This window comes from Hypomesus nipponensis, chromosome 27 (assembly GCF_054491055.1).
Source record: "Hypomesus nipponensis isolate SF chromosome 27, ASM5449105v1, whole genome shotgun sequence".
Taxonomy (NCBI): domain Eukaryota; kingdom Metazoa; phylum Chordata; class Actinopteri; order Osmeriformes; family Osmeridae; genus Hypomesus; species Hypomesus nipponensis.
The window spans coordinates 13,713,946-13,740,277 of record NC_140387.1 but is presented as its reverse complement, the minus strand read 5'-3'; the positions used below and the strand labels follow the sequence as shown (position 1 = coordinate 13,740,277).

At 41.7% G+C, this 26,332-nt stretch overlaps 1 protein-coding gene across 3 annotated transcripts in view; it reads right to left on the bottom strand.

Moving 5' to 3' along the window:
* Nucleotides 1-26,332, bottom strand: part of fbn2 (fibrillin 2) — a 98,738-nt gene that overhangs the window by 34,602 nt on the left and 37,804 nt on the right. For all 3 annotated transcript variants that reach the window (XM_084693495.1, XM_084693496.1, XM_084693494.1), the window contains 20 exons: nt 22,044-22,196; nt 20,513-20,752; nt 20,207-20,344; nt 18,314-18,433; nt 17,955-18,080; nt 17,375-17,497; nt 16,872-16,994; nt 15,964-16,116; nt 14,012-14,065; nt 13,675-13,800; nt 11,557-11,682; nt 9,031-9,150; nt 8,655-8,792; nt 4,266-4,316; nt 2,674-2,799; nt 2,141-2,365; nt 1,534-1,659; nt 1,240-1,368; nt 930-1,055; nt 69-194 (listed from right to left, as the gene is read on the bottom strand). In XM_084693495.1, coding sequence (XP_084549621.1) covers nt 69-194; nt 930-1,055; nt 1,240-1,368; nt 1,534-1,659; nt 2,141-2,365; nt 2,674-2,799; nt 4,266-4,316; nt 8,655-8,792; nt 9,031-9,150; nt 11,557-11,682; nt 13,675-13,800; nt 14,012-14,065; nt 15,964-16,116; nt 16,872-16,994; nt 17,375-17,497; nt 17,955-18,080; nt 18,314-18,433; nt 20,207-20,344; nt 20,513-20,752; nt 22,044-22,196 — 2,649 coding nt within the window. The remainder of the gene's footprint in view (nt 1-68; nt 195-929; nt 1,056-1,239; nt 1,369-1,533; nt 1,660-2,140; nt 2,366-2,673; nt 2,800-4,265; nt 4,317-8,654; nt 8,793-9,030; nt 9,151-11,556; nt 11,683-13,674; nt 13,801-14,011; nt 14,066-15,963; nt 16,117-16,871; nt 16,995-17,374; nt 17,498-17,954; nt 18,081-18,313; nt 18,434-20,206; nt 20,345-20,512; nt 20,753-22,043; nt 22,197-26,332) is intronic.

Genomic DNA, 26,332 nt, shown 5'->3' with positions numbered 1-26,332 from the left:
ACGACCTATGATGAAAACGTATAAAGATTAAATATGAGTGTGGCCATCAAAAAATGTTCTTTCCATACCTGCGCAGCCCCGCCTGTCAAGGGTTGCCTGGTAACCCGAGTCACATAAGCAATGGTAGGTGCCAGCAACATTCACACACTTTCCATGCTTGCACAGATTGTTGCTCAGCTCGCACTCGTTCACATCTGAGAAGAAATACGTAAGCATATTACAAGTAAAGTTACAATGTATGATTGTAGATATTATAGTTAGTGTACATCAGCTATAAATGAGAAAACATAATACCGTTCTACATAATGACCTCCTCTTATCTGCTTTCAAAACAATTACCAGTTTTGAGAAATAACACAGATTCCTAAGACTGTGACAGCTAATCTACTCAAACTTTACAACCCATAGCATTTCCCAGAGAGAATCCAAGCTTTGCCTCAGTCACTCAAAGACAAGTCTTGTCTATGACTTCTGATGCAAAATGGATGACAGCATTAATATTAAACTTAATATAAAAGTCTTGTATAATTTACCAATTAGGGACTTTGAAGCGTCAGTATGAGTTAATACATTCATTGCACATACTTGTACAATATGTACTCGTCAAGTGTTCTGTGTTAGTTGTGTGTGCAGCAAGGCTGTTTAATATGAGATATTAATGTTGTTTGGTGACTTGTTATTGGTTTATAACATACAACAAATGTATAATATAATATAATGTGTAAGCAGGGTTTCCTCATAGACCTTTACTTGACTTAAAACCTAAGTTTCTAAACTTAACTATGAACTAACTGAGAAAACTTTCAACATGAGCATAATGTGTGGACAGACATAGAAATAGTCATTTCTTCTAAACAGATACATACATACAGTGTTTTGGAAAGAAACACACATGTATTTTGGGCAGTGGTGATTGGTGAGTTCCTCACCCTCACAAGCTGCCCCGTCAGTAGATAGCTGGTGCCCTGAGGGGCACACACACTCGAAGCTGCCTTCTGTGTTCTCACAGGAGCCCCCGTGGCACAGCGACGGGTCCCGCTCACACTCGTCGACATCTGAGAACACACATCAACAAGACAAGGTTTGTCAGCATACTTTAGTTGTGCGAGATTGAAAAAGGGGAGCAGAGAAATTAACACGTATTGGTGGAGGTGTGTGTGTGTGTGTGTGTGTGTGGGGGGGGGGGGGGTTAGAGAGAGAGAGGCTGCAAGGCAAAGAGTAAGACATCCAGGGACTCACCCATGCAGTTCTTCATCATCATGACGCCACTCTCATAGCCCTGGTGGCACTCACACTCAAAGCTTCCTGGGGTGTTAACGCAAGCCCCTTGACCACACAGGTCAGGAGAGATATGGCACTCATCTATATCTGTATAGGACCATGGGTAGGGGCAAACCACAAGTATAGTATGGTTTGTGTGTCATGTATTGATTGTACATGGTATGTTACTTAAAGATCTTATGATATTGTATTACATAAGTTTCTATATAAGTAAGTCCTATAAACAACTCAACGTGTAAGATACAGTCTAACCTGTACAGTTGCGTTCCTCCATGTCAAGGGCGAAGCCGCCATCGCAGCGACACCTGAAGCTCCCAATGGTGTTCCGACACTTTCCATGAGTACAAATACTGGGAAATACCTTGCATTCATTGACATCTGCAGAGGACAGATGTAACTTGACACAACAAAATACTCAACACAACAACAGCACACACGTTTGTATACTTGATTAATAAGAAATACAAGAAATGATCTATATAATAAAACACCCAATAAATGTAAAATGTTAATACATCTAATACATATTTCACTATCATACACATTCAAACCCTTGCTCTCTACACCAGCCCCCACCCCTCTTTATTTCTAAATGTAATAGAAGGCTCAAAGCAAATCTATAGAAAACTAGCTGGTCAAGTTTACATTACATTTAGTCATTTAGCAGACACTCTTATCCAGAGAGACTTACAGTAAGTACAGGGACATTCCAAGTAGCAAGTAGGGTGAAGTGCCTTGCCCAAGGACACAACGTCATTTTGGCTCAGCCGGGAATCGAACTGGCGACCTTCAGATTACCAGCCCGATTCCCTCACTGTTCAGCCACCTGACTCCCAGTTTAGTATGAAAACAGATGTACCTTTATAAAAGGGCCGACCGGTGAGTACATCTCGATTGGCAAAGCCCGGCCCCCGAGGGCACAGGGCCTCATACTGTCTGTTGCCTGGCTCGGGGCACGCCTCACACTCTTTTCCCCAGGCGGCACCCACCGTGCAGCAGCAGGCATCCATGCGGAAGCGACCGGGCACAGGCTTGGTGCACAAATCCTCATCATACGTCAGGTAGCAGTGCTCTGAGCGAATGTCTACGAAATGGGGAAATTGAAGCTTAGATTTGATGGAATATCAGCAAGGAAGGTGATACCACTGAACAACTGCCAAAATAACTTAATGAGTCCTTCCAAACGATTCCATGTTTTGGCACCAAACTTCTACAGTTTCGAACAAATGTAATCATCATAAAATAAAATCTCAAAACAAGCAATTCACTTAATCAAACTATCTAGGAACAAACCTCACTAGCTCCCTTGTCAAGCAGTCTCATGTCAACACCAACAAAGACCATAAACTGAAAACAACCTCGGATTCCGTTAATATTCAGATTATTACATACCTACACACACCCGGCCTGTGAAGTCGAGCGTCAGACCCTCGGGACACTGGCACTTAAAGGAGCCCTTAGTGTTAACACAGCGCCCGTTGGGACACACGCCTGGGAAGACTTCACACTCATTTACATCTGCAAAAACAATATGTGAGAAACATTTCTGTGACTACAACAAGAGAGATTTCCACTGAACACATCAGCTTCCAGATGGGCAAAACACTAAGGGCCTCATGTACTCACGCCTTTGCGCCCACTTTAGGCGTATTTGTTTCGCAATTTGCGCGTAAAAGCATGGCGTGGTATGTACAAACATGCCGCACTGATGGAAAGGCGCAGACTGCCTGTCACGGGAACTGAAAATGGCAAATTGCGCTTTTCCGAGTCATGCATATGCATTCATGGGAGGGTCAAGGGGAAAGTGGGAGTTCCCATAAAGAGATAGGAGGAGATGCGTAAAGTGTGCCTAATTATGTATTACGCAGTATGTACACAAACCGCCCATGAAAGCGTGCTTCCATTTTTGCCGTGAAAATTATCCGCCTTTTGCTGGCGTAAACCAGGATGCGCATTAGCCTGGCTCTACCCTCCTACGTACTTCCGCTCAATTTGGATTTTGCTTCTGTACTAGGTCTGGGAGCTCGGCTCTGAAGTCGGTTTCCAGAAACACAATTTTTGTAGGTCCAATCAGGCCCATTCAATTGTGCGGTTAAATGCTCGCAATGTACGGTATAGTGGGCGGAGAAAGGCGCTGTTTACCCGATGACCTGCAAGTTTCGTAAATACGACCTAAACTGAAGTATCACAGCGTGCGCAATCTTCCGGTTTCCCATGGCGTTAATAACGCTACGTTTGCGAATGTACGTACACGAGGCCCTAAACAGTGAAAGACTATATGTTGGTGTTGGAAGTTCATTTTGACTAGACAGAACAGACTGAAAATAAATCTACATTGTAATAGATTAGTACAAATGTCTTTAAATTCATAACTTCTCCAACGCTAATGTTTATGATTTGTTTAAATGTACAATTCTACACACAACCAACTTATTGTTCTGTAAGTAAACACACTCTGTCTTGCATCCAAACCCAATTCCAAAGCTTTGACAAGACCTGTTGATGGATGAATAGTTCAAGTTCAAGTCTTTTATTGTCATATGCACAGAACAACCCAAGGTCAGAATAGGGGTTGATGGGGATGGAAAATGATTATACCCCTAGCAAGATGCCAAATCATTTATCTCCTCCCTTTATATGTGGTACATCATGTCCTCATGTCGACAATTTGTATTTTCAAGATTGGAAAATATCCAAAGTAACTGGTTTTGGTCAGATTGAAAGGATGGTGACCCTGAAAAGTCTGAGGTCATATACTTTTATTCACCACAATCTTTAGTTTATTTGTCTTTGTAAAGAGCATAGAAGTTCTGTCACATGCCCATCAAATGAAAATGGGGTTCATTTCAGTTTACTTGAGTTTGAGGAGGCTCCCTTAAGTAACCAGGGACTCCACCTCAGAGTCCACACAGTCATGTGTCCACACAGAAACAGTTAGCTCACTTGGCATCTTCAAAAACATATTCAACAAAGAGAAAGGTTACCTTCACATTTGACTCCTCGTGGCCTGGCATAGCCTCTGGAACAGATGGGATCTTGGAGAAAAAAAAAAATCGTAATGTGAAATGTCAAAGTCATTAACTCACCAGCCGTCACATTTCATGACTGATTTGTCCAGCTCCCATATTAAAAAGTGTAAGCAATGAAAACAACTTTTTAAATAGGGGCCACGAGATGCAAGAGTGAAAAGGGATGAAAAGGGAACAGTGTGCTTTGGGGTTGAATACGCACTGGTAGAAATAAAGAAGTGGAGCTAAGAATGAGATTTACAGTGTGATAAATTAGCCACAACTGCATACAACTATCAAATCTTCTTGAAAGGAGTCATTTGTGGTGCACCCTAAGTAAGTAAGGAAAGTTTATTTGTATAGCACCTCTGACAAATAAAAATCACAAAGTGCTTCACGACAAAATGCAATACAACACCACAAATTAAGATAAAAGAACATTTTAAATAGAAAACATAACAAACAACAATGAAAAAACATTGACTAACTAAAAGCCTGCTTAAATAGCAGTCTTCAATTGCTTTTTAAAAGATTTGACAAAAGTCACACAATGTAGAAAGGGAGGCAAGACATTCCACAGCCTAGGAGAAACTGCTCCGAATGATCGATCCCCTCTAGTTTTAAAATGAGTGCAGGGATCCACTAACAGCTTCTGACCCAATGACCTCAGTCTACGAGTAGGAGAATGAAGCTGTATCAAGCCAGAGATGTAGGGAGGAACTTGACCATGCAGGGCTCTTAAGGTAAGGATCTGGGGTCTCATTTATGAAACTGTGCGTAGGATTCTTACTAAAAGTGTACGTACGCCCAAAAGCCTAAAATGGCATACACCAAAAAAGAAATCTAATTTATAAAACCGTACGTACGCTGTAAGCAATGTTCCCTTTATAAATCACAGATGAAAATCACGGTGAATCATGGTGACTGGTGAAAAAAAGAAAAAAAAGAAAACGCATCTTCTCAGACACTGTTAGCCTATTGGTGGAGGCCCGAAAACCGCACTAGTTGGTGGCCGGTGGATCACCAATAACAAAAAAAGACAGTGCGAGTGGCGTCAACTGGGCTAGTGATACCCCGAGTCGACATACAATTAGAAAACAAAAGCAATTTGTTATGAACAGCAGCCTGTTCAAGTTTGGACTGATAACGAGGAGGTAAATTGTAGCGATTGCGTGGGAGCTTAACGACTGTATTTCCAGTTTTTGACATATGATATATGCACAGTATTAAAGAAATATATTTAGTTATAGGCTACACTGTGTTCTGCAGTTATCTTAAGGTAGGATATGTGATGTTATCCTCTATTCCAAGCAGTCGGGGAATCTCCTCCTCCTGCACTCCCGTAGTGGACAATCTGACGGTGGACAATCTGACGTGGACAATCTGACGTGGACAATCTGACGGTGAGACAACGCACATTTCAGCCCCGTTTTGTGCGTACGCAACGTTTATACATGAGACCCCTGGGGCCTCATGTATAAACGTTGGGTACACACAAAAAGCTTGCGTACGCTGGTTTTCACGCACACGGTGAAAAGTTTACTTGACGTGAGAAAGTGCGTGCCGTCACGCACACTTTTGAGCAGACGTGAGAATGTGCAGGTCATCCGCAAAGTCTGGCTCTGTAACGTGGCAAATTCTAACTGAAAAGCGCCAAAACTCACCATTACAAAATAAAGTTTCCACTACAGTTACTGTCATACGTCTATGACGTTGACGATTCAAAAAACATTATCTCCGCTAATAAAAGTTTGATCATTGATGTAGATCATTCACATAAAAATGCCAAAACCCAAATGGGAAATGCTATTAACTATTTAATCCGCCACCACTTAATCACTTCTGTTAAACTTGAGGGTGTGAAATGAAGACAAAAATCACTCAGGAAATGCATGTCACCCTCTGCATATGGTTAATATTGCCATGGGCGGCGCTCGGGAGGGGCTAGCAGGTGCTTCAGCACCCCCAAGAAAGACCAAAGCACCCCGATAGCATCCCCTAAAATATTGCTCATTTAGTAATAGGCCCGGGGTGGCCATCGGGAGAATTCCCGGTGGGCCGCTCTACCCACTCGTAAATTGGGCCAGCGCCTGCTTTCTCTTAGTTTTTTCACACACCAAATAAAATCATATGTGTTAAGTTTGTTAAGTTACTGTGTGACTGATAAGTAAGCTAATAGGCTAAACTAGGTTTTAATCTAAATAAGCGCATGATCAGTGCCATTTTCAGTTGTTGCGCATGCTCTCTTTCTCAAACACAAGTGCGTGTAACAAGGTTGTTTTCATAGAGTCAACCCTAAACCATAATTTATTGTTGTGAAGGGAGTTAGCAAGATTAATCTGATTCAAAAATAATGGAGTGGCCCGTTCACGTGCGGTCAATCTCACATTGATTGTGATTTATAAAGAAAAGGTGCGCAGGACCGAGCGTTCGAACAGTTTTAGTATGTGAATATTTCTGTGCGTAAGTACTTTTCAAGGTTTGGCCGTATGCCATCTTCTGGTATGTAAGCTGCGCAATCTTTTATACATGAGGCCCCTGGATTTTTAATTGAATTCTAAACTGGACTGCACTTCACTGGTTAGTGAAGTGATGCTACAACAGGTGTGATGTGTGCTCTTTTGTTAATATGAATTAAAAGCCTTGCAGCAGAGTTCTGAACAGCCTGGAGACTGTCAAGCTCCTTCTTACTTAAACAGGTAAATAAACTATTCCAGTAATCTAAACAAGAATAAATAAAAGCATGAATAATCATCTCCAATTCACCCTTTGACACTAGTGTTCTTAATTTGGAAATATTCCTCAGTTGGAAGAAACAGATTGTAACTAATTGTTTCGAGTGATGCCCCAAGGGCACAGCTGAATCAAACACTACACCTCAGCTCCTGAGGCTCAGCTGGACAGATGAGCCTCAGTCACCAACATGCAGTTTTATCTGAGGGATTCTACTTTCAGGGGCAATAATTAGTGTTTCTCTTTTATCTGAGTTCAAAAGCAAAACGTTGCCACATAACCACTGTTTGATACTAGTCAAGACGTTGATTAAAGAAGACAGTTTATAGAACTCAGTTTCCTTAAACAAGCAGTACAATGAATATCATCCGCATACAGATGGTAAGATATGTTGCTAAATTGACTAATGATCTGTCCTAGAGGAAATATGTACAAGAGGAACATAATAGGTTCCAAGACAGAACCCTGAGGTACCCCACACAACAACTCTGCAGTTTCAGAGATGATCTGGTTCACATAAACACTGAAGCTTGTACCAGAAAGTTAGGATGAAAACCATTTTGAAAATGATACAGACATCCCAACCAGGTCACAAAGTCTATTGATCATAATATGATGGTCAATAGGGTTAAAAGCAGATGAGAGGTCCAATAGGACTAAAACTGCATATTCCTTAGAGTCAGCGGATATAATAATATCACTAAAAACTTTAAGTAGTGCAGTTTCCATAGAATGATTTTTACGGAAACCAGACTGAAACTCGTGATTATCTAGGAAAAGGGTGAGTTTCTCTGTTACAACTTTTTCTAGAATAGACAGGCATAAGGGCATATCATCATCATTAACTTGTCAGGGTGGGGAATATATTGCATTTGTCATCCTTTTGTCTTTGAGGGAAGACAAACATGACTGTTTCTATAAAGCTTTTTGTGGCTTGTGGTTGACTACATTATTGGTCAACGATGTCTGACCCAAAATCAGAGAGTGAATATCCAACTGTAGGGTTTATGTCAATAGAGGAATGACAAAAGTAGAGAGTTGTGATTGAATATTTACAGCACTGGGCAGTGTGTCAGACTACTTGAAAACATATGGCACGTGTAATCTTCTAACCACTGTTGTCATAGGGAAGGCATTAATTTGCCTTCTCTACAAAGCCATGGTTAATCACAGGCACTGTGCACTAGTATTCTAAATATTGTTGTATGTGGCAGTTCTTTAGATATGGTTATCTTAAGATGTCAGTGAGACACACAGACAATGATTCCTGGAATTGTAGATAGTAGACACCTGCAAAATTACTCAAATAATTTTGTGCAATTTTACTTTTCTAAGGGTGCCATGACTGAACAAAGGTTGGGAAACACTCCTCGAGTTAATCAAACACTTGTTACCCCAAATCCCTCTATTAAACCACACTGACAGACAGATTCCTTGTATTATTGTAGAGATTTTGCCTCTGTACTCCGGAGTCTACATGTATTTTTGACAGCCCTGACACCTAATGGAAGAGTAATAATCCACAGCTTGCAATAACGCGCAACAAAATAGAGGATTAAGGGGGTCTATGATAATAGCTGAGCACTGCTGTATGGGAACGAGGAAAGTCTGTGAAATAGGAAGATTGCTTACCCATCTCACACTGCTCACAAGGACTGCCCCAGGCCGCTCCCAGGGTGGAACAGCACTCAGACTTGAGAGTGTCCCCATTGATGTTGACCTCGCAGCGGCCATCTTGGATGTTCAGCCAACAGGTCCCCTTGAGACTGTCTGTGGTGAGAAAACCATGGCTTTCATAAACACTTCTAGGCTAGTGGTTCTGTTCAGTAAGTATGGGAAGAAGATAATAATTTCCATGTTATCTATACTCTCTGATTTTTTAGTTGAAAGCCTTAATTGACATGGTAAAATATAGTACAATAGCATAATTAACTCAATGTTGTTTTAAAATGTAGCAAGCTCATTTCTTGTCAATGCAAAAGGATGCTGACTCATACAGTGCTCGTACCTATACAAATGAGACCGGTGGTGTCCAGCTTGCTGCCTGAGGAGCACTCGCAGATGAAGGAGCCAGCAATGTTCTTACACACACTGTTGACACAGGGGCTGCTCTCACACTCATTCAAATCTGTAAACAAAGAGAGGGATGAGGTGGGGGGTTACGAAAGGATATCTTTCAAAATTTCTAGAAAAAGAGGCACCCCGGTAGGTCACCGGAGAGGCCTGGGTTTGAATCCAACCCAGGCCCTTTACCGCATGTCCTGTCCTGTCCAAACACACACTCTGTCAGAAATAAATAATACATTCATAAATGCCACCAATAAAAAAAAAGATCCTGATTGGAAGGCATTACATCCCATGTCCGTTCTATATATCAGCAGATTTTTTCTTCTTCCTTTTATACAGAATTTACAGAAAAGAGTGTTGCCTTTGCCCCCAATCAGTAGTTAACAAGATAATCACTTACATGCAGTGTATGTGCACATCTACTTCTGCAAACTGGAACAAATATGGTATTGTGCAGAGTGCAGACTGGCTCAATTATTGATGCAGCAGCATTTATACATTTATCAGTGGTTCAGTAATGGATTTATGTTGGCAGTTTTATCAACTGGGCTTTTATTAACCGTTGTAACTATTGTGAAGCTTTGGACAGAAGTTTGGCTTGGAATAAATAATAATTATGTTAATGTTATATATTCAACTAATTTTATAATTTTTTTTAAAGAAATGTGATGCTTATATATAGCAGTTTCAGTTGGAATCCTGTGTTGCTTTACACACAAAAACATGTGTCTGTGTTTTTTCAGAATTCTTTAGCAGTGAGTCTCCACACAGTTTTTTGTCAAGTCACTGAGATCACAGTAAGTCAGTTGGTAAGTTGGCAAGTGTGAATCATAGATTTTTAGCTTGGTAGTCACTTCTGGCACTGCTGGCGCAGACAGCTAAATGAAATCAAAACACACAGTAGGCCTATTCCATGTGACTCAGTTCCTTCAGTACTCACACACATGAAAGTGTGCCTCATTCCTGGATCTCATGGAATGTGGATGTGTCAGAGCTGACAATAACAGTTTCCAGTGATTAGGAAATGTGTCAGACAGGGAGTGGGACAGGCGCTCCTGCTTGGGAGCATGTGGGGTTATCAGAAAATGGGAATAGCATGTATAGTGAAAAAGAAATGAATGCAGGGAAAAAAAGTTGTTTGTTAACGGAACTGCCTAAGTTTACAAGGAACAGATGTCATTGTAAAAATGTGCACCTCTCACTCCCTGGCCTTCCAAACATCATTTGGTGTTTATCCATTAACCAACCTTGAGCATGTCAACAGCACTAAGGAACTCAATGCCCAAATCAAGAGTATGTGGTATTTACCATAGTTTACTACCAGTGAACCAGCAAGTTCAAACAGACAAGATAGAGATTCTGCTCTCTTCCTTGAACCACAGATGCAGAAACTGCAAACATCCCATAAAAACCACACGTTAGGCTTCTTTAGAAGCAGATCGTATGTCTGCCTCTCTATATTGTTGCCTGGATTGAGCTCTGGTCAATACATATATAGTATTTGGCTGTTTTTCACTGGTAAAAGTCCTTCTTCCAGGACTGACCTCATAGAAGAAGAGAGCAAGGCCCCCTGTGGAGATCACTGTGGCAGTCCCTATGAGGCAAGAGGGAACACATTTTCACAGCCAATTAGACCCATTAAGTAATTTCCCCTCTGTTGGCAGTGAATTCCTCTAAGGCTCAAGAGGAGTTGAACGGGGCCTCTGGCAGGAGCTTAGTTACGATAGAGTCAGGGGCTTAGTTACGATAGAGTCAGGGGCTTAGTTACGATAGAGTCAGGGGCTTAGTTACAATAGAGTCAGGGGCTTAGTTACAATAGAGTCAGGGGCTTAGTTACGATAGAGTCAGGGGCTTAGCTGGAAGCAGGCTTTTTGGTGAGCAGTCCATCCTTCTTTAATGTTCCATCTCTTTCTGTAGCCAAGGGGAAGAATAGCTAGGATGACCTAATTGTTATTGGGATTGAAGCACTTACAGTACAATGTGACTGGGTTATCAGATGTCAGGTTGATTTCCCTTAGATTTCCCTTTTATACTTCTTAACTTTAACAAGAAAGGAGACTGCTTTCCAAAAGTATTGGAAGGTCGTTTTCCTTCATTAACCATAAGAATAAAATGCAACAAGGTCACATAATAAGAAACTTGTGCTTGCATGTGTGTGCATATGGGTGGATAACTTATAGAATGTTGCTGGAGGACGACTTCAAACAAACCATCTGTTTCAGATATGAGCTTTGAGGACTACTGAAATAGTCAACTGTAAATCCCTGTCTGCGCTACAACTAGATAAGGATGCAAGGGATAACAGATAAACAGAAACATCTTCATGCCCTTTTGGTTTGCTTCGGTATTGCGAAAGGTTGACCCGAACCTACAAAATTCTTTACTCTTCATTAGAAATTCTCTAATTCAAATCTATTGTGAAATCTTGACATTAGTTCCACAGTCTTTCTGTCCAATCTAAACTCACCTTCACATGTCTCAGAGTCCTGCCTGAAGACAAAGCCCTTGGGACAGGTGCAGCTGTAGCTCCCTGGAACATTCCGGCAGAGACCGTTGTCACAGAGCAGACGGTTCACCATGCATTCATCGATGTCTGGACAACAGAAAAGCACACAAACCAAGAAGGTGCCTTTGTCACGTCCAAGTAACTCTGGACCCCTCACATGTCAATGATTGAACCAAGAAGGATGGTGGGCTGGTGGAAGATTTATGACTGTCAAAAAACAAAGGGATTGCAGACAGAGTAGTTGAGATTGCATAACATTTGGGGTTAAGTTGTTTTGAGTTGCTTTTCTACCAAGCATTCATCAGTATTAGACAGAGAGAGAGAGAGAGAGAGAGAGAGAGAGAGAGAGAGAGAGAGAGAGAGAGAGAGAGAGAGAGAGAGACAGAGAGAGAGAGACAGAGAGAGAGAGAGAATAGCAGACTTCTTGGAGGAGGATGGACATTTTGGATCTAATTGAATAATGATACTCACACACTTTTCTAATTTTCTGCTAAATGGTTCAGTCTGTTCATAAAACCAGAACAGTCAAAGGCCATGAAAACTTGCTTTCTCATAGATTTCTATATATGATGCGTGGGCTTTATGAGGATCAATTAAGTACTGTACATATTAGCACCAAGGTGAACCTTTCATCTGTGTTAACCAAGCGCCCCAAAATGTGTGCTTCCACATGTCTAGATTGATTGTACGTTTTCTGTTTCCAAAGGGTACAGGACTGCCAGCTTGAGCTCCAAAGTCAGACATAAAGGGAAGTTGGAGAGCTTATAAAGCTGGCTATAATTGCACTGTGGAAATAATATCCCGTAAAACTCTTTCACAGAACCAATGGGGGAGCAAAGAGATCCCTACTGCAGAGCTGGCCGGTAGCAAAAGTAAAAGTGTTCTTAGAATTTTACAGGCGGACATTAGGTCTTTGACAGCGTACTGAAATTTCAACTTTTGTATTAACCTATACTGTTAACATGTGATGCAATTTAATGACAAAACAATTCCTGTGTATATGCAATGTTTTATTATAGGTATTGCTGTGTAGTTACATGGTTGTCAATGTAACTTTAATGTAAAGTGTTGCCAGTATTTCTAAAAGCACCTATGTTTGGGTGACATTTTACAGTGCTCTCAGCATGGGTGTGTCCATCAGTTTACAGAGTTTATAGTAGCTGCAAAGCTTAGCTTGTTTGTCCAAAGCCAAGTCTGTTGGCTTTTTTCTCTTCCTCTCTCCCTCTATCCCTTCCTTTCTCTATCCCTCTCACTCTCTCCAGTCCTGCCATCAGTCCACAGGTCTTTGGCAGTGTGTTTCAACATCTTTAAAGTGCACGTTTAAAGTTATCTTCCTGACTGTTTCCCCCAGCCAGATACACACATGATGTCATTTGAATGTGCATGAAAGGTGATTAGTCCCAGTGGTGAAATATAGGACAACCAAGTCAGCCCAGGGAGCAGCACTGGTATAGTGTGAATATTGGGGCTGGCTTCTGGTTTCACCATGTTCACACTGTCTGTAGCTTCTGTGATATTCTGACTATTGTACTGCTGCTCTGCCTTTAAATATGTTTCTCTCCCTGCTTTAGTTTGTCCATGCTACCATCGTGCATGACCCTCCGCATCCCTGTCACTGTCCAGTCTTCGTGGTTTTGTCTCCTTTTGCCTGTTTGGTTTGTTGTATGGCTGGGTCATTGGCCACCTCCACAAGAGTCTGGACTCTGGACATGAACAGAGGGAATTCTGTTCATGCTGCAGGGCTGACGCCCATTGATTATTGATCTCCCCATAGGGTCTAAGTGCCACTTGTTGCACACTTGTCGTCAAATACTATTTTATCATTTGTACAATAAATAATCACTTCACTGATTCAGTGGACCAATATAAAAGTAAAGTAATCAAAAACATGTCAAATACTCATTAACATGTCAGATAGAGGTCATGGAACACTAAGATTGGTCAAGAACGGAAATACATTCCAGGACTGTACCAAGGCCCAGATAATTCTTCGGTCAGGGACTTACATCAAAGTTTAAAAAAAATATGTAGTTCTTAACTATCTGTACAGTATGGGACAGTCCAGTTCTCTACACTTACCCACGCAGTTCTTGCCGCTTTGGTCTGACTCGTATCCCGTGTTACAGATGCAGCGGAAACTGCCTCTTAGGTTTTCACATAGTCCGTTACCACAGATGTCAGGGTCCAGGCCACACTCGTTGATGTCTAGACCGAGATGCAAACATGGGTTTTACAGAGGGATGGTACTGCTGTTTTGGCTTTTATAGGAATCTCATGTTGCTTCCATAAGTGCTACAGGTGAAATACTTTTTGGAGGACTTAGATGCGATGAAAACCTGTGTTGTTTAGTAAAATCTAAATGACTGGTATCCATTAAAAATAGGAATTAATAAGAGTACATGAATTATGACATTACCTGTTCCGTCTACAGTGAAGCCAATTCCACTTCCACACAATGCCTGAAACTCAGCTAAAAAACAAAACATTCTGATGAGAAAACCATAACAATATATGAATAAGAGCCAGGTGCCATTCATTCTTCAGGTCACCAAAGACTTTACCTTTATGTTTAGAGAAAACAAGAATTGTGGTCTCTAGACAAATATTAGTGGTTAGTAGACATCACACATTACTAAACTATCAGTTACTGTAATACGTCAGTATTACAGGGCTGTGAAAAATGATGCGTTAACGCATTATGATTAAATTACTGGATTAATTCGTTATTTTAGTTTAACGCATTTAACGCAATATACCCACAATTCCACCCAATCTGCAACTTCTGGGTGAGAAGTTTGTATTCCAAAAAAACTAAGATGCAACATACAATAAAGCCAAAGTGATATGCATAGCCTACTTTGCGGAAAGACGTTATCGCTCTGGATAAGAGCATCTGCTCAAATAAATGACTGAATGCTAAATGACTGAATGTTATCGTTTCACCGAAGCAATACCAGCCTAAAGTAACCTATACCACCTCAACGCAAAGCATGCGTTGGCCGGCGAGGGGAGTTCAAGTAGAATGCGCCAAACCACCCTCACTGAACAGCGTAGGGCCCCCACTAAGTCTGCCCTTGACAAGGTGACGAGCACAGTTGTCAAATGTATTACAAAAGCTGTAGACCGATTGATATTGTTGAGGACGAGGGGTTCACCAAAGTTTCGCGAGTGGCAACGGGTGACTCTAGCATCAACGTTCCGCAAAATCAAAGACGCACACTAATGACAAAAATTCTGAAAATTCGAAAACATTTCGGAAAATTCGGAAAAATGTAATTAATCATGATTAATCCACAGAAACCTGTGATTAATTTGATTAAAATTGTAATCATTTCACAGCCCTAGTCATTTTATTACTAAACTGATGTCAAGGACCAGAGAGAAACTAGGCATAACCGGTCTTGTCCTTTCTTGGCATGTCCTAAGTCACAGAAGTTCATATAATTTCTTAGGCCATCTTTTGAAGGAACAGCCGGAGCAGTAAGTCCCTGGATTGTATTGTGTGTGAGAGAGAAAGAAATAAAGACAAAGAGAAAAATGGTTATAGATGTTAAGGAATTTCATTTTCATGTTTGTGACTGAAGGGAACACCCAGCAAACGTATGTATCTCATTGGGTTTGCTTTTCAACAAAATCAAACCAAGTTGACAACGTCTTAAGGTATTAGAAGGCTGAACCACAGAATTTGTTTGGGTTACTAAAAAAGGCCCTTCAATTCCTGTAGAAGTCATTTGATTTATACTCCCTTCAACTATTCTGCTCACAAACAAGGCACTGTCCATCATAGGTGATCATTTTTTATAATTTTTCCATTTTTGTTCAGCAGACGATTCTATAAACAGCAAAGTACAATACAGGGGGATGTGACCCTGCAACTTCCAGAGTGTTCTAACCACTGAGCTAAATCCTCCCCTAAAGAGTCATGAACCCTGCTTTGCAACAAGTTTTTGAATTAAACCCTTTGATACAACTCCGTTATCATAATACATATTGGGGGACGCACATCCCCCCCAATATTCAAATCTGGTCAAAATGTCCCCCCCAATATATTGATATAAACATATAAATGTGCTACGCTACGACAGGCAACCACGCAAGCTGTCCGAAATTATAAAACTTTTTTAATGTGTCCCCCCCAATGTTGACTCCATGGCTATGGCCTTGCTTCGATAATGCAAACTATATGAGTAAAAAGCAGAGCCAAGGACTTAATAGCAGGTGCTTAATACACTTATACCCCTGTAACTAATAAATTAACAATTTGAGCACAAAATACATGATCTAAACTAGTTTCCTTACCCTCCATCTGTGCAAGTACATCATTGTATTAATAATATAATAATGAATTGAAGTAGACTGTAATTGTACCAGAGTTCTTGGCAGGACAGGATTGGCATGGCTCTCCATAGCTGTAATCAGTGCTGGCACAGCAACATTCAGACTTGGTGACTGCTCCTTGAAAGGGCTTCATACACACACCCTTCTTTATGGCTCCATAGCAGGTACTCCGCATGTGTGTATCTGGTGGAGAGATTAACATGTATATATTAACAGAGATTAATACCCAGATATGAAAATGTACAGTGGACCATAAAGCTATAGATTCATTAAATTATAAAAATTATATATATATATATATATACACATACATATATATATTCTTAAGTACTTTGAATGGCTTGAAGGATAAGAAAACCTCATCCAACACCAAGTGTATCATATTGTTATAATCAACAACATACAGTGTTTATATTACAAATCACCATTCATGGCATGTATCGCCTATCAACTGCAAATATTTTTGGTTGTGCTGAGAAATTGACTTGTTGCTTTGGATTTCCATTCATTTGTCCAAACAGAATTTGTATTCATTTGTGAATGTAGTGCATGTCAGTGTCTAGCTTTCTATCCACTAGGTCATTTCCTGAGCAGTAAAGCATCATCCATTTGTACTTAAGACAAATGTTCTGGCGAGCAGGAGTCTGAAATGTCTTCTGACTCACTCACTGTGAGCCATAAGGTCTGCTCTAGATGGGGTGATTTGCAAAAAAGACAAAAATAGACTCTTATTCTAGCTGAAATCTGAAACAGCTTGTGGACAGTATTGTCTCTTGCAAGCTCTGCTGAGAGGAATCCAGAGCCAAAGTAGGTATGTGTGTTTTTTGGTGTGTGTATGTGTTTTGTATGCTTGTATAAATGTGTACAGTGCCTCTTTACATGCCAGCATACTGGATAGAATTGTTAGAGTGTGTGTGTGTGCATGTGTGTGTCCTTACCCACGCAAAATCGTCCATCCACCCCTACAGCCAATCCAGCCAGACACACACACTTGAAGGACCCCTCTGTGTTGATGCAGCGACCGTTCATACAAATGCCTGGAGTCTGACACTCGTCAATATCTACAATAGAAAATTAGAGTGGCTGTACAGTGAGAGAATTCACAGAAACCTCTTCCCTAGAAGTCCCTTCTTTCAGTTTGATACTAAGACAGACTCATGGTAGACAGCTGCTGTTGTATTATTGGAATGAATACTAAATGTATCACAGATGAACTGCTGGAACGTCTTGCCGTAACTACAAAATTGTCTGGGTCATGTTCAAATTTGCAACATCCAATGTCCGTCCTACAAATGAGAATGTTTATTTGTATCTTCCGCTTTGGATAAAAGTGTCTGCTAAACGAATAAATGTATCTCTACAGATACAAATATTATTGACCATTACATGAAGTCATCCCCTCACCCGCATCACCCAACCCTGGATAAGAGAATTAGTGTACCTGTGCAGTAACGTCCACTCGATGCCAGGGTGAACCCGGGTTTGCAGACACACTTAAAGCTACCGTCCTCGTTGATACACATGCCATTCAGACACATGTTGGTGGTAGCACATTCATCATGGTCTGAGGGGTGAAAGTTCATTCATGGAGTCAAACATGTGAGTGCTAAGACAAACTCTGGATTGTGACTCCTTTCTGTGGGTAAGTACTGTGAAGGATGAGGTTGGTAAGAAGATATATCAGATCTCTATTCATTTGTTTCTGTTAAAACCGACGGACTGTACGTGTCATCCAGGAATGTCATCTTATGATCAAACTCTTGTTTGATCATAAGTTGTATGATCACTTGTTGTATGGTCAGAAATACTAAAGTACAGACTAAAAGTCCACCAATAGCGCCTCACATTATTGTCTATTGTATCTTGCATTTCTTTGTAAAACTAGATATGGTAACTACAGTAATCAGACTTCTGTCACCAATAGTTTTTTTCAAACACAGAAAGAACGGTGTTTATGATTAATGAATTTCTAGTCTCTCTAATCCTGCCCCAATTTCCCCTATTCCCCATTCCTATCTTACCGACACAGTTCCGGCCATCGGAGGTGAGCTGGAAACCGGCATTACAGATGCACTGGAAGCTGCCTTCTGTGTTGAGGCACCGTCCATTCTTACAAAGTACCCCATTGTGCAGGCACTCATCAATGTCTTCACAGAAAATTATTAAATTGCAGTTAACAGCAGTAAGCTCGTAAAAACACTTTTGTTCTACAGAATGTAAAAATGATTGTAATTGTGGTTGCTAGTTGATCAAGTTGTTGATGAATTTCATTTAGAAAGAAATATCAAGTCATGCTACTATATCAAGGTATATTTCTCGGAAACCAGTTTATCGTACGTAACTTTCTAAGTGGCACGTACTGTCACATCTGGAGACTCACCGACGCAGGTCTGCTTCCCAGGAGTCCTCTGAAAGCCAGTGTGACATTTGCAGTAGTACGAGCCAGCTGTGTTGACACAATTACCATTGGTGCAAGGGTCCGAGGAGCACTCGTCTACATCTGGGAACAAGGAATGGACGTGCTTAGCGGGCAAATGGAAGCAGAGAAAATATTGAGACCCAGTCTGTGTAAAGTGGTACCTTTCTATACCATCCCTTTGTGTTAGCTCTGGATCCAATGCTTTAAATATGCTTTTGTACAATTCTGACATGACACAATGTCCCCAGTTAACCAATTAACTATATATTGTCATCAGAGGAAGGATATCAGTTCTTTCTATAGCCCTTTTATAAGAATGTATTAAAGTATGTGCAAATGTAATGGGATAACCCTAACCTTGCTGTGCACAAGCGCATTACCTGCACGTTCTGATGGGTAGCAAAAAATCATAGGATGCAGATCCCAAATCACCAGGGGTTGTATTCACAAAACATCTTAAAGGTCACATGACATGAAAACTTCACTTTAGGAGGTTATTTAACATTAATATGAGTCCCCCAAGCCTGCCTTTAGTCCCCCAGTGGCTAGAATTTTCGATAGGTGTAAACCAAGCCCTGGGTGTTCTTCTCCGCCTTTGACAAAATGCTCAAACGCTCTGTTTGAAAATTTGCTCCTTGTGATGTCACAAGGAGCCAGGCTACCGCCCTTCTCTCTGCTTTTCCCGCCCAGAAAATCTGGCCCGCCCATGAAAAACTGAGCTACGATCGTGCGATGGCAAGTGCGATATCTGTTTTTCCTGGAGATACCATTGCTAGCAAACGAACGAAGCATAACAGTTGCTCAGTGTTTGGATGTACAAATCAAATCAAAAGTCTTTTTTTAGTTCCTTCATCCAAGCCTCTGCACCACCAGTATCTTAATTTTATTTTCGCTGGAAATGCGCCGACACAACTTCCCAAAGTTTTGTATGTCTGCGCAAAACATTTCAGCCATTACTGTTTCCTCAATTTGAGCCAATACAAAGCTGACCTTGCTGAAATTAAATTCTGGATGATTACTAAATCTCCTCGGTCAAGCTACAAACCTTGGACAAGTAAGTTAACTAAAGCTATATCATTTTGTTGCTTTACTGTATATGGTTACTTAGCTTGCTACCTTTAGAATGTGGCTGTAACATTAGCTCTGCAGCTAACAGCTGAGTTACTGTTGTTAGTGTAAAGGTAGATGGCATCAAGTGTGTGTGTGAATACAAATGCTGTAACACGAGTGTTGTACACTTCTTTGTTATTTGGATATCCGTTCTGCTGTTGGTGTTATGGCTCGTGATATCCGCCTTTCTCCTCATTGAAATAACTATGAGTGTGCACCTCTGCAAACCAGGGTGATCAGATGAGAATGGCTAAATTTGAGGCATCTTACAGCAACGGGGGCTAAGAGCCAATGTGATACGTCAGTTGTAAACATTAGCACATGTTGCCGCCCCTCTCCTCCTCATTAGCATTTAAAGCTACAGACACAGAAACAGGGCGTTTTGAGGAAAGCTCATTGAGGGACTGCTCGTAGTGGCTGTAATTCTGCACCATGGCTGAATTTCTAGAAAAATACTTCAGATACAGTAATAGGGAACCACTAAGACATATATAAAAGCATCCAAAAACAGCATATCATGTGACCTTTAAGGTTAAAAGAACAACTGCCCCATTCCATGTTTGTAGCTTTTATGCAGAACTGCAAGGCACTACATTCCTGCCTTCAATAGCCTGTGTAAAAGGGGCTTCTGATATGCTAAGACGGGTAAAGGTAATTTCCATGAAGGGTTGTGAGCCCCCCGAGTACACTTGTGTCAAAAAGAAACGTCATTGTTTAACATTTGTACAATATCCTGTACCCTACCAGCACATTCCCTGTGGGTGTCCTGTGTGTATCCGGTGTTACACTCGCAGCGGTAGCTGGATGGCACAGGGATACATCGGCCATGTAGACATAGGTTAGGGAGCTGTCGGCACACATCCATCGTCTGGTTGAGAGTAGCTGAGAAAACAAATTACCGACACTTGTTGTCATGAAAACACTGTAAAAACAGAACGTTGGAACGGCAAAACAAATCTAATCCTTCATCTCAACCTCATCCCTTCCACTCCCAAACTCCCTTCTGCCCATAACGTGTTTATGAACGGAACATTCTTGATGTTTTCTTACCATAATCAGGCTTAGGCACAGTGTTTCCATTCCCATTGGTTGGCTGACCATTGATTGTGTGGTCATATTCTGGTCTCTGAGGATTTAGTGGGATGTAAGGGTTTGAGGGGTTCAAAGGGGTCTGTGAATTAAAAGGGTTCAGGGGGACATGGGGTTTCTCTCTCCCACCGATGACGCTGGGGTCTCCCTCTGAGTAAGGGTTGACAGGGACCCCCTCCACACACATCCTCCTGTACTCCTCTGAGTTGGGAGAGACAAAGTTCAAAGGTCAAAAGGTTAGTGCATGACCAGTATGCAAATTTGAGTATGATGGAAATGATTTGAGAGGATGACTTTGAAGAACGCTTGACCCTTGACTTGAACCTGAACCTTTGAAGGGATGGGTCCACTTTACTGTCCTCTTTAAACTAAAAGGTATGTGTGTTGTAACCTGACTAGAATTTAATCACAAAACATATCTGTTTTACAGATGGACCCCTTCCTATCTTCTCAATTCTCACAGACCCCGGGAAAACTATCATCGAAGTGGGTCATCCACACAGAGTTGCGAGGAGAGCACAGATACCAGTGAAGTGGATGCTTGGGAGCGCCAGCAGTAGCAGGCATTCTTTGAGCTCTCCAGGCTGCTGTCAGAGGAAACACGGTAATATGCCAGGGGCTTTTTGAGAGGTCCAGGCCTCCCCCAGCCTAGACATAACCCAGGTAAAGCAGTTTCACTGCTGCCCTAGACTATCAATTACCATCTTGCAAACGCTTTGAACTAAACTTAGCATCAGCAAGTTCTCTGAACCTGCATTTAAGCAGCAGCTTTTTTTGCAGGGGAATTTGGGAATAGAGGCAGAGTTGATAACATACAGTACAACATTTTGTCTTTTTTTTTGCTAGATGTATTTTTTTAAATTACAATATTTGCAGCCAATGACTTCACAGTACCACTTGTAAGGCTGGGTATCACTCTGCCCCCACTTCGCATATGCAAAAATCTGGAGTTGCTGGACGAAATCTCTATTTTATCTCTACCTTCTCATCAGCTCTGGCTTGTCCTTCTCCTTCCTCACCTCTTGCTCTCCCTCTCTGATTTACAATAATCGTGGTAGAGTAGGTAAGAGTTTGGTAAGATGTTTGCCTTGTAATTGATTTCATTCATTTGCAATGTTATTAAACGTATATTTAATGTACCTTACTTTGACCATTCTTGCTCTTATTTAACCCATAGAGTCAAATGACTACAATTTCCACTGGTATCAACATAATTTGGTTAAAGTATGCTGTTCCCTCTTCCTTCAAACATAGGGGAATTTGTTTTGGTTGTTTGGCAAATATTAAATACCCTATACACTCATCAAATGTTGACAGACAATGCAATGTCAAAAACATCCATGTCAATGTCACAATGTTGAACATCAGCAAAGTACTCTTATGAATAGCATTTCAGAATGAATAAAATGGCATCTTGAAAAAATCCATGGAAGCCAACATTTCTGTTTCTGTAAAGGCCAGCAGTGATAGTATAGATGTGTGAGTGACTCACCTGAGCCTTGGACAGGGCACATCTCCGGCACTGACCCCCGTGCCCAGCAACGCCCGCTGTCACAGCAACACTGAGCTTTGTTGAAGCGACCGGACATCTCCTGGTAACAGCGCCCATTCAGCAGGCTCCCAAAACAAGAGCCTGAACGCTGATCTGGCGAGACAACAAAACGTTATAAAGACAAAGTCTTGACAGAAAAAGAAACTGTCACTGGGTTGTCATACAGCTCAACAGGACTATTAAAGAGAAATGTAACAAGCTTAACTCTATGACGTAACAATTCTGAATTTGTTCAGTATTTGATGTTATTTTACATCTTTATTTCTTGTGCTTAAAAAGGTTTGTGACATCACAAAAAAAGTTGTATTATTATTATTTTCATGCCCTAGACTATCATAGATGATAGATGCATGCAATACTTCTTAACCTAAAAATTGTTCACCAGTGTACGTGTATTCTAGTAAGTCTTATCTACAGTAGCCTGTAACCTTTCTCGCTTCCTGTCATATTGCAGATAGCTTCCCTGTTTTATCCCTTCCCTTAACTTTACTTCTCCCTTTACACTTTGTTGTGCAAATACTACAAAACATTCTGACCATTTCCCCAGGATTCCATGCTTTAAAGGACATGTGAAATGTTACAGAAATCTGTTATGGGCACATGAGCTCCAAGTTCAGGTAACTTGAGGCAAAACAAACAGTACAGTTTTGATACAGTTCAAAAACATTGAATGTTTAAGGGTGCCATGTACATTATTTTAAAAAGTATTTTGTAGTTGTTTATGCATGTTCTTTTTTTAACATACTTAAGAGGACCGTCAATTTCTCAAAATCGAATGTTGCAACGTTTAACTGGATGTTTATACGGTAACTTGTGTTGCCTGTAGGAAATAAAAAAACACTCAATACAGCCAATGGCTTTATTTCTGTCCAGACTTAAACTATAGCTGGGTGTGGCCAGAGAGCTGGGAGCTGTCAGTCTTTATTTAAACACCCCAAACCTTTATGGCTGCATATTTCAACTGTGTGGTGTGAAACCTCCTCCAGTGAAGATGCTGTGTGCTCCCTGCAGTAGCCGGTGTATGTAGGTCAGGAAGGAATTTCTGAATATCAGTGGCCAGAGAGGGCCTCGGTGCACATGTGCCTTAGTACGGCTATAGACATAAGGAGACAGAGACCCACGGTTTTAGTTAAGGAAGAATTTGAGCTCGGAATAGCCTGTGAGATTATGATCAAGGGATAAGTGGAGCAGTATAGTGCACTATATATATCTAATAATTCCAGGAATCTGTGTGTGTATGTGTGTGTACCAGAGAGAGAGAGAGAGAGAGAGAGAGAGAGAGAGAGAGAGAGAGAGAGAGAGAGAGAGAGAGAGAGAGAGAGAGAGAGAGAGAGAGAGAGAGAGAGAGAGAGAGAGAGAGAGAGAGAGAGAGAGAGAGAGAGAGAGAGAGAGAGAGAGAGAGAGAGAGAGAGAGAGAGAGAGAGAGAGAGAGAGAGAGAGAGAGAGAGAGTGTCTCAGTCTGTCTGTCTGTCTGACTATGTGTGTGGTTTTACAATGGGAATTTAGGGCAATGAGTTTCCTACGATTATCTTGAGAACCGGGCACTGTGCAAAGTTCTAATTTTGCAGGTGTCCATTTCAGGGAATGCAGTGTCCTATTTGACGACGTTTGGATAAGAGATTCCAGATCCCCCCCCAAACATTTTTGAGCTGGCCCCTATACCAAGCGTTGAGCAGCACTAAAAGGCTACAAAGCATTTAACTGAGCTCCAATGGGCGCTTGGAACAACTGGTCACAGGGTTGTCTTTATTGATAAAATGCTGGCTAGCTAAGAGAAAGACTCTATTTAAAGTAGATACTTTATTTCAGTATAGCTGAAAGGTTATATGCTACCATGCGCTTGAACCATTATAATTCCAGGAATCTGTGTGTGTGTGTTTCACCTACTTCATCACGGGCACTGTGCACTATCCATCTATTGTTCCAGGAATCTGTATTTTTGTGTTTTACTGACGTCTTAATTGACTGCACCACGGGTACTGAGCACCAATTAAAATTATTTCACAGTCTAAAACATCTAAATACCAGTTCGCTTCCATCAAATCAAATGTGTTTTTCAAAATATTTTACAACATAAAACATCCTTTACAGTCCCATTCCGACAGGTTTGACGTGAGTAGAAACGTTGCCCTTGTTCCACCATTTAGAGAATCCGAGGTGGATTCCTACTTTAGTGTGTTCTGACGGTTGGTGTTGCATCAGAACAAGCAAAAGGTAGTATCGTTAGCACAAGCAGCGGTATTGGCGGACGAGTTTGTGCTCACGCATAAGACTGTGTTCACGGCTTCTCAACGTGAGCCAACTTGTCAGTTAGATGAAAGACGGTCCTTTGCTCATCCTGCTAAACAGAGAGAGGAACATACAGGGAACAATTACCAGCGCCCCAGAGAGGAACGGGAATGTTACTATTGCCATCGTAGAGGCCATGTCCTAGCAGACTGTCGGGCATTAAAAAACCGCCAGTCTCCCTCATCACCAAAAGCACCTGCGATAGGCATGGGTTTGCTTTGCTCATCGCCTCAGTTAGTGTCTCAGCAGGGTGATAATACGCAACCTGGTCCCGATCCCAGTTATCTACCCTTTATATTAACGGGATCCGTGTCACTAACGGGAGAGTCAAAGGACGAGCAGACCATTCACATTTTGAGAGACACTGGTGCAGCCCAGTCGATAATCCTCTCAGAACTCTTGCTTTGGTCGGTAGACTCCTCCTGTGGATCCAAGGTGCTGTTGCAAGGTATCGGGATGGAATACTCTGCTGTGCCCCTGCATAATGTGTACATATCGTCCACTTTGGTAAACGGACTGTTTAAAGTGGGTGAACAGGATTCCCTTCCAGTAAAAGGGGTCTCCTTGATTTTGGGAAATTATATGGCGGGTGGTCGAGTGATGCCTGTTATCGAAGTGTTGGATGTGCCCGAGGTGAGGTCAGGCCCTGATGCTATGCATAAGCAGTTTCTTGGTGTTTTTCCATCATGTGTAATGATGCGTGCCCAATTGTGTCTAGATGAAGACCCCAGTGACTTATATGACACAGTGGTTGTGAACAGCCTCCGTGTGCTGAGAGTCTCCCTCCTGAGGAAGGTAGGAAAGAAACCGATCATCCCGGAGATTGTTTTAAACTGCCGGTTACACACGCACAATTACTCGTGGCACAGAAGGAGGATAAGACCTTGGTCAGGTGTTTTTCAGCTGTTGTCTCCAGGGAAGAGGCAGACACTAAGAGAGCAGCATACTTTCTGGACGATAGTCTGTTGATGCGTAAGTGGACTTTCCGTTCTTGCTCTGATAGGGATTGAAGTACCGTGTACCAAATCGTAATGCCCATAGCGTTCCGATATAACATCCTGTCCCTTGCTCATGACATTCCGTGGGCTGGTCATCTGGGCATAACAAAAACTTACGACCGTGTGCTCAGGCATTTCTTTTGGCCTGCTCTGAAGACTGATGTGTCTAGTTTTTGCTGTACCTGTCACATATTTACATTTAGTCATTTAGCAGACGCTCTTATCTAGAGCGACTTACAGTAAGTACAGGGACATTCCCCCTGAGGCAAGTAGGGTGAAGTGCCATGCCCAAGGACACAACATCATTTGGCATGGCGGGGAATCGATCCGGCAACCTTCTGATTACTAGCCCGACTCCCTCACCGCTCAGCCATCTGACTCCTGCCGACATATGCCAAGTCACTGGTAAACCCAACCAGACTATTTGACCAGCTCCACTGTGTCCAATCCCAGTAAAGGGGGAACTCTTCGAAAGAGTGATCGTTGATTGTGTTGGCCCCTTACCAAGGACTAAGACTGGTTACAAACCATTGATATCGTCTGCCAGTCACTAGGCGTGAGTTGCACAGATTCTTGGGATGGCTGGATACTATTGTGGTTTCTGCCGGAACTTCTCTTCTGTGGCTGCCCATTTGACGGATTTACTTAGTCCATCTGTAGGTTTTGTGTGGTCCGATGTTTGTCAGGATGCGGTTACTTCAATTAAATCCTTGCTGTGTAGTTCTCCCGTTTTGTCTGCCCCTGATTTTGATACCCCTTTCAAGCTGGAGGTGGACGCGAGCGCAGTGGGTGCTGGTGCCGTGTTGCTCCAGGAAAGTACTGACGGAATTGATCATCCCGTGTACAATTGTTCCCGTAAATTTACCGGTTGCCAGTCCCATTAATACACTATCAAGCAGGAGACATTGGCCATGTTGTTAGCCTTGCAGTTTTTTTTACTTG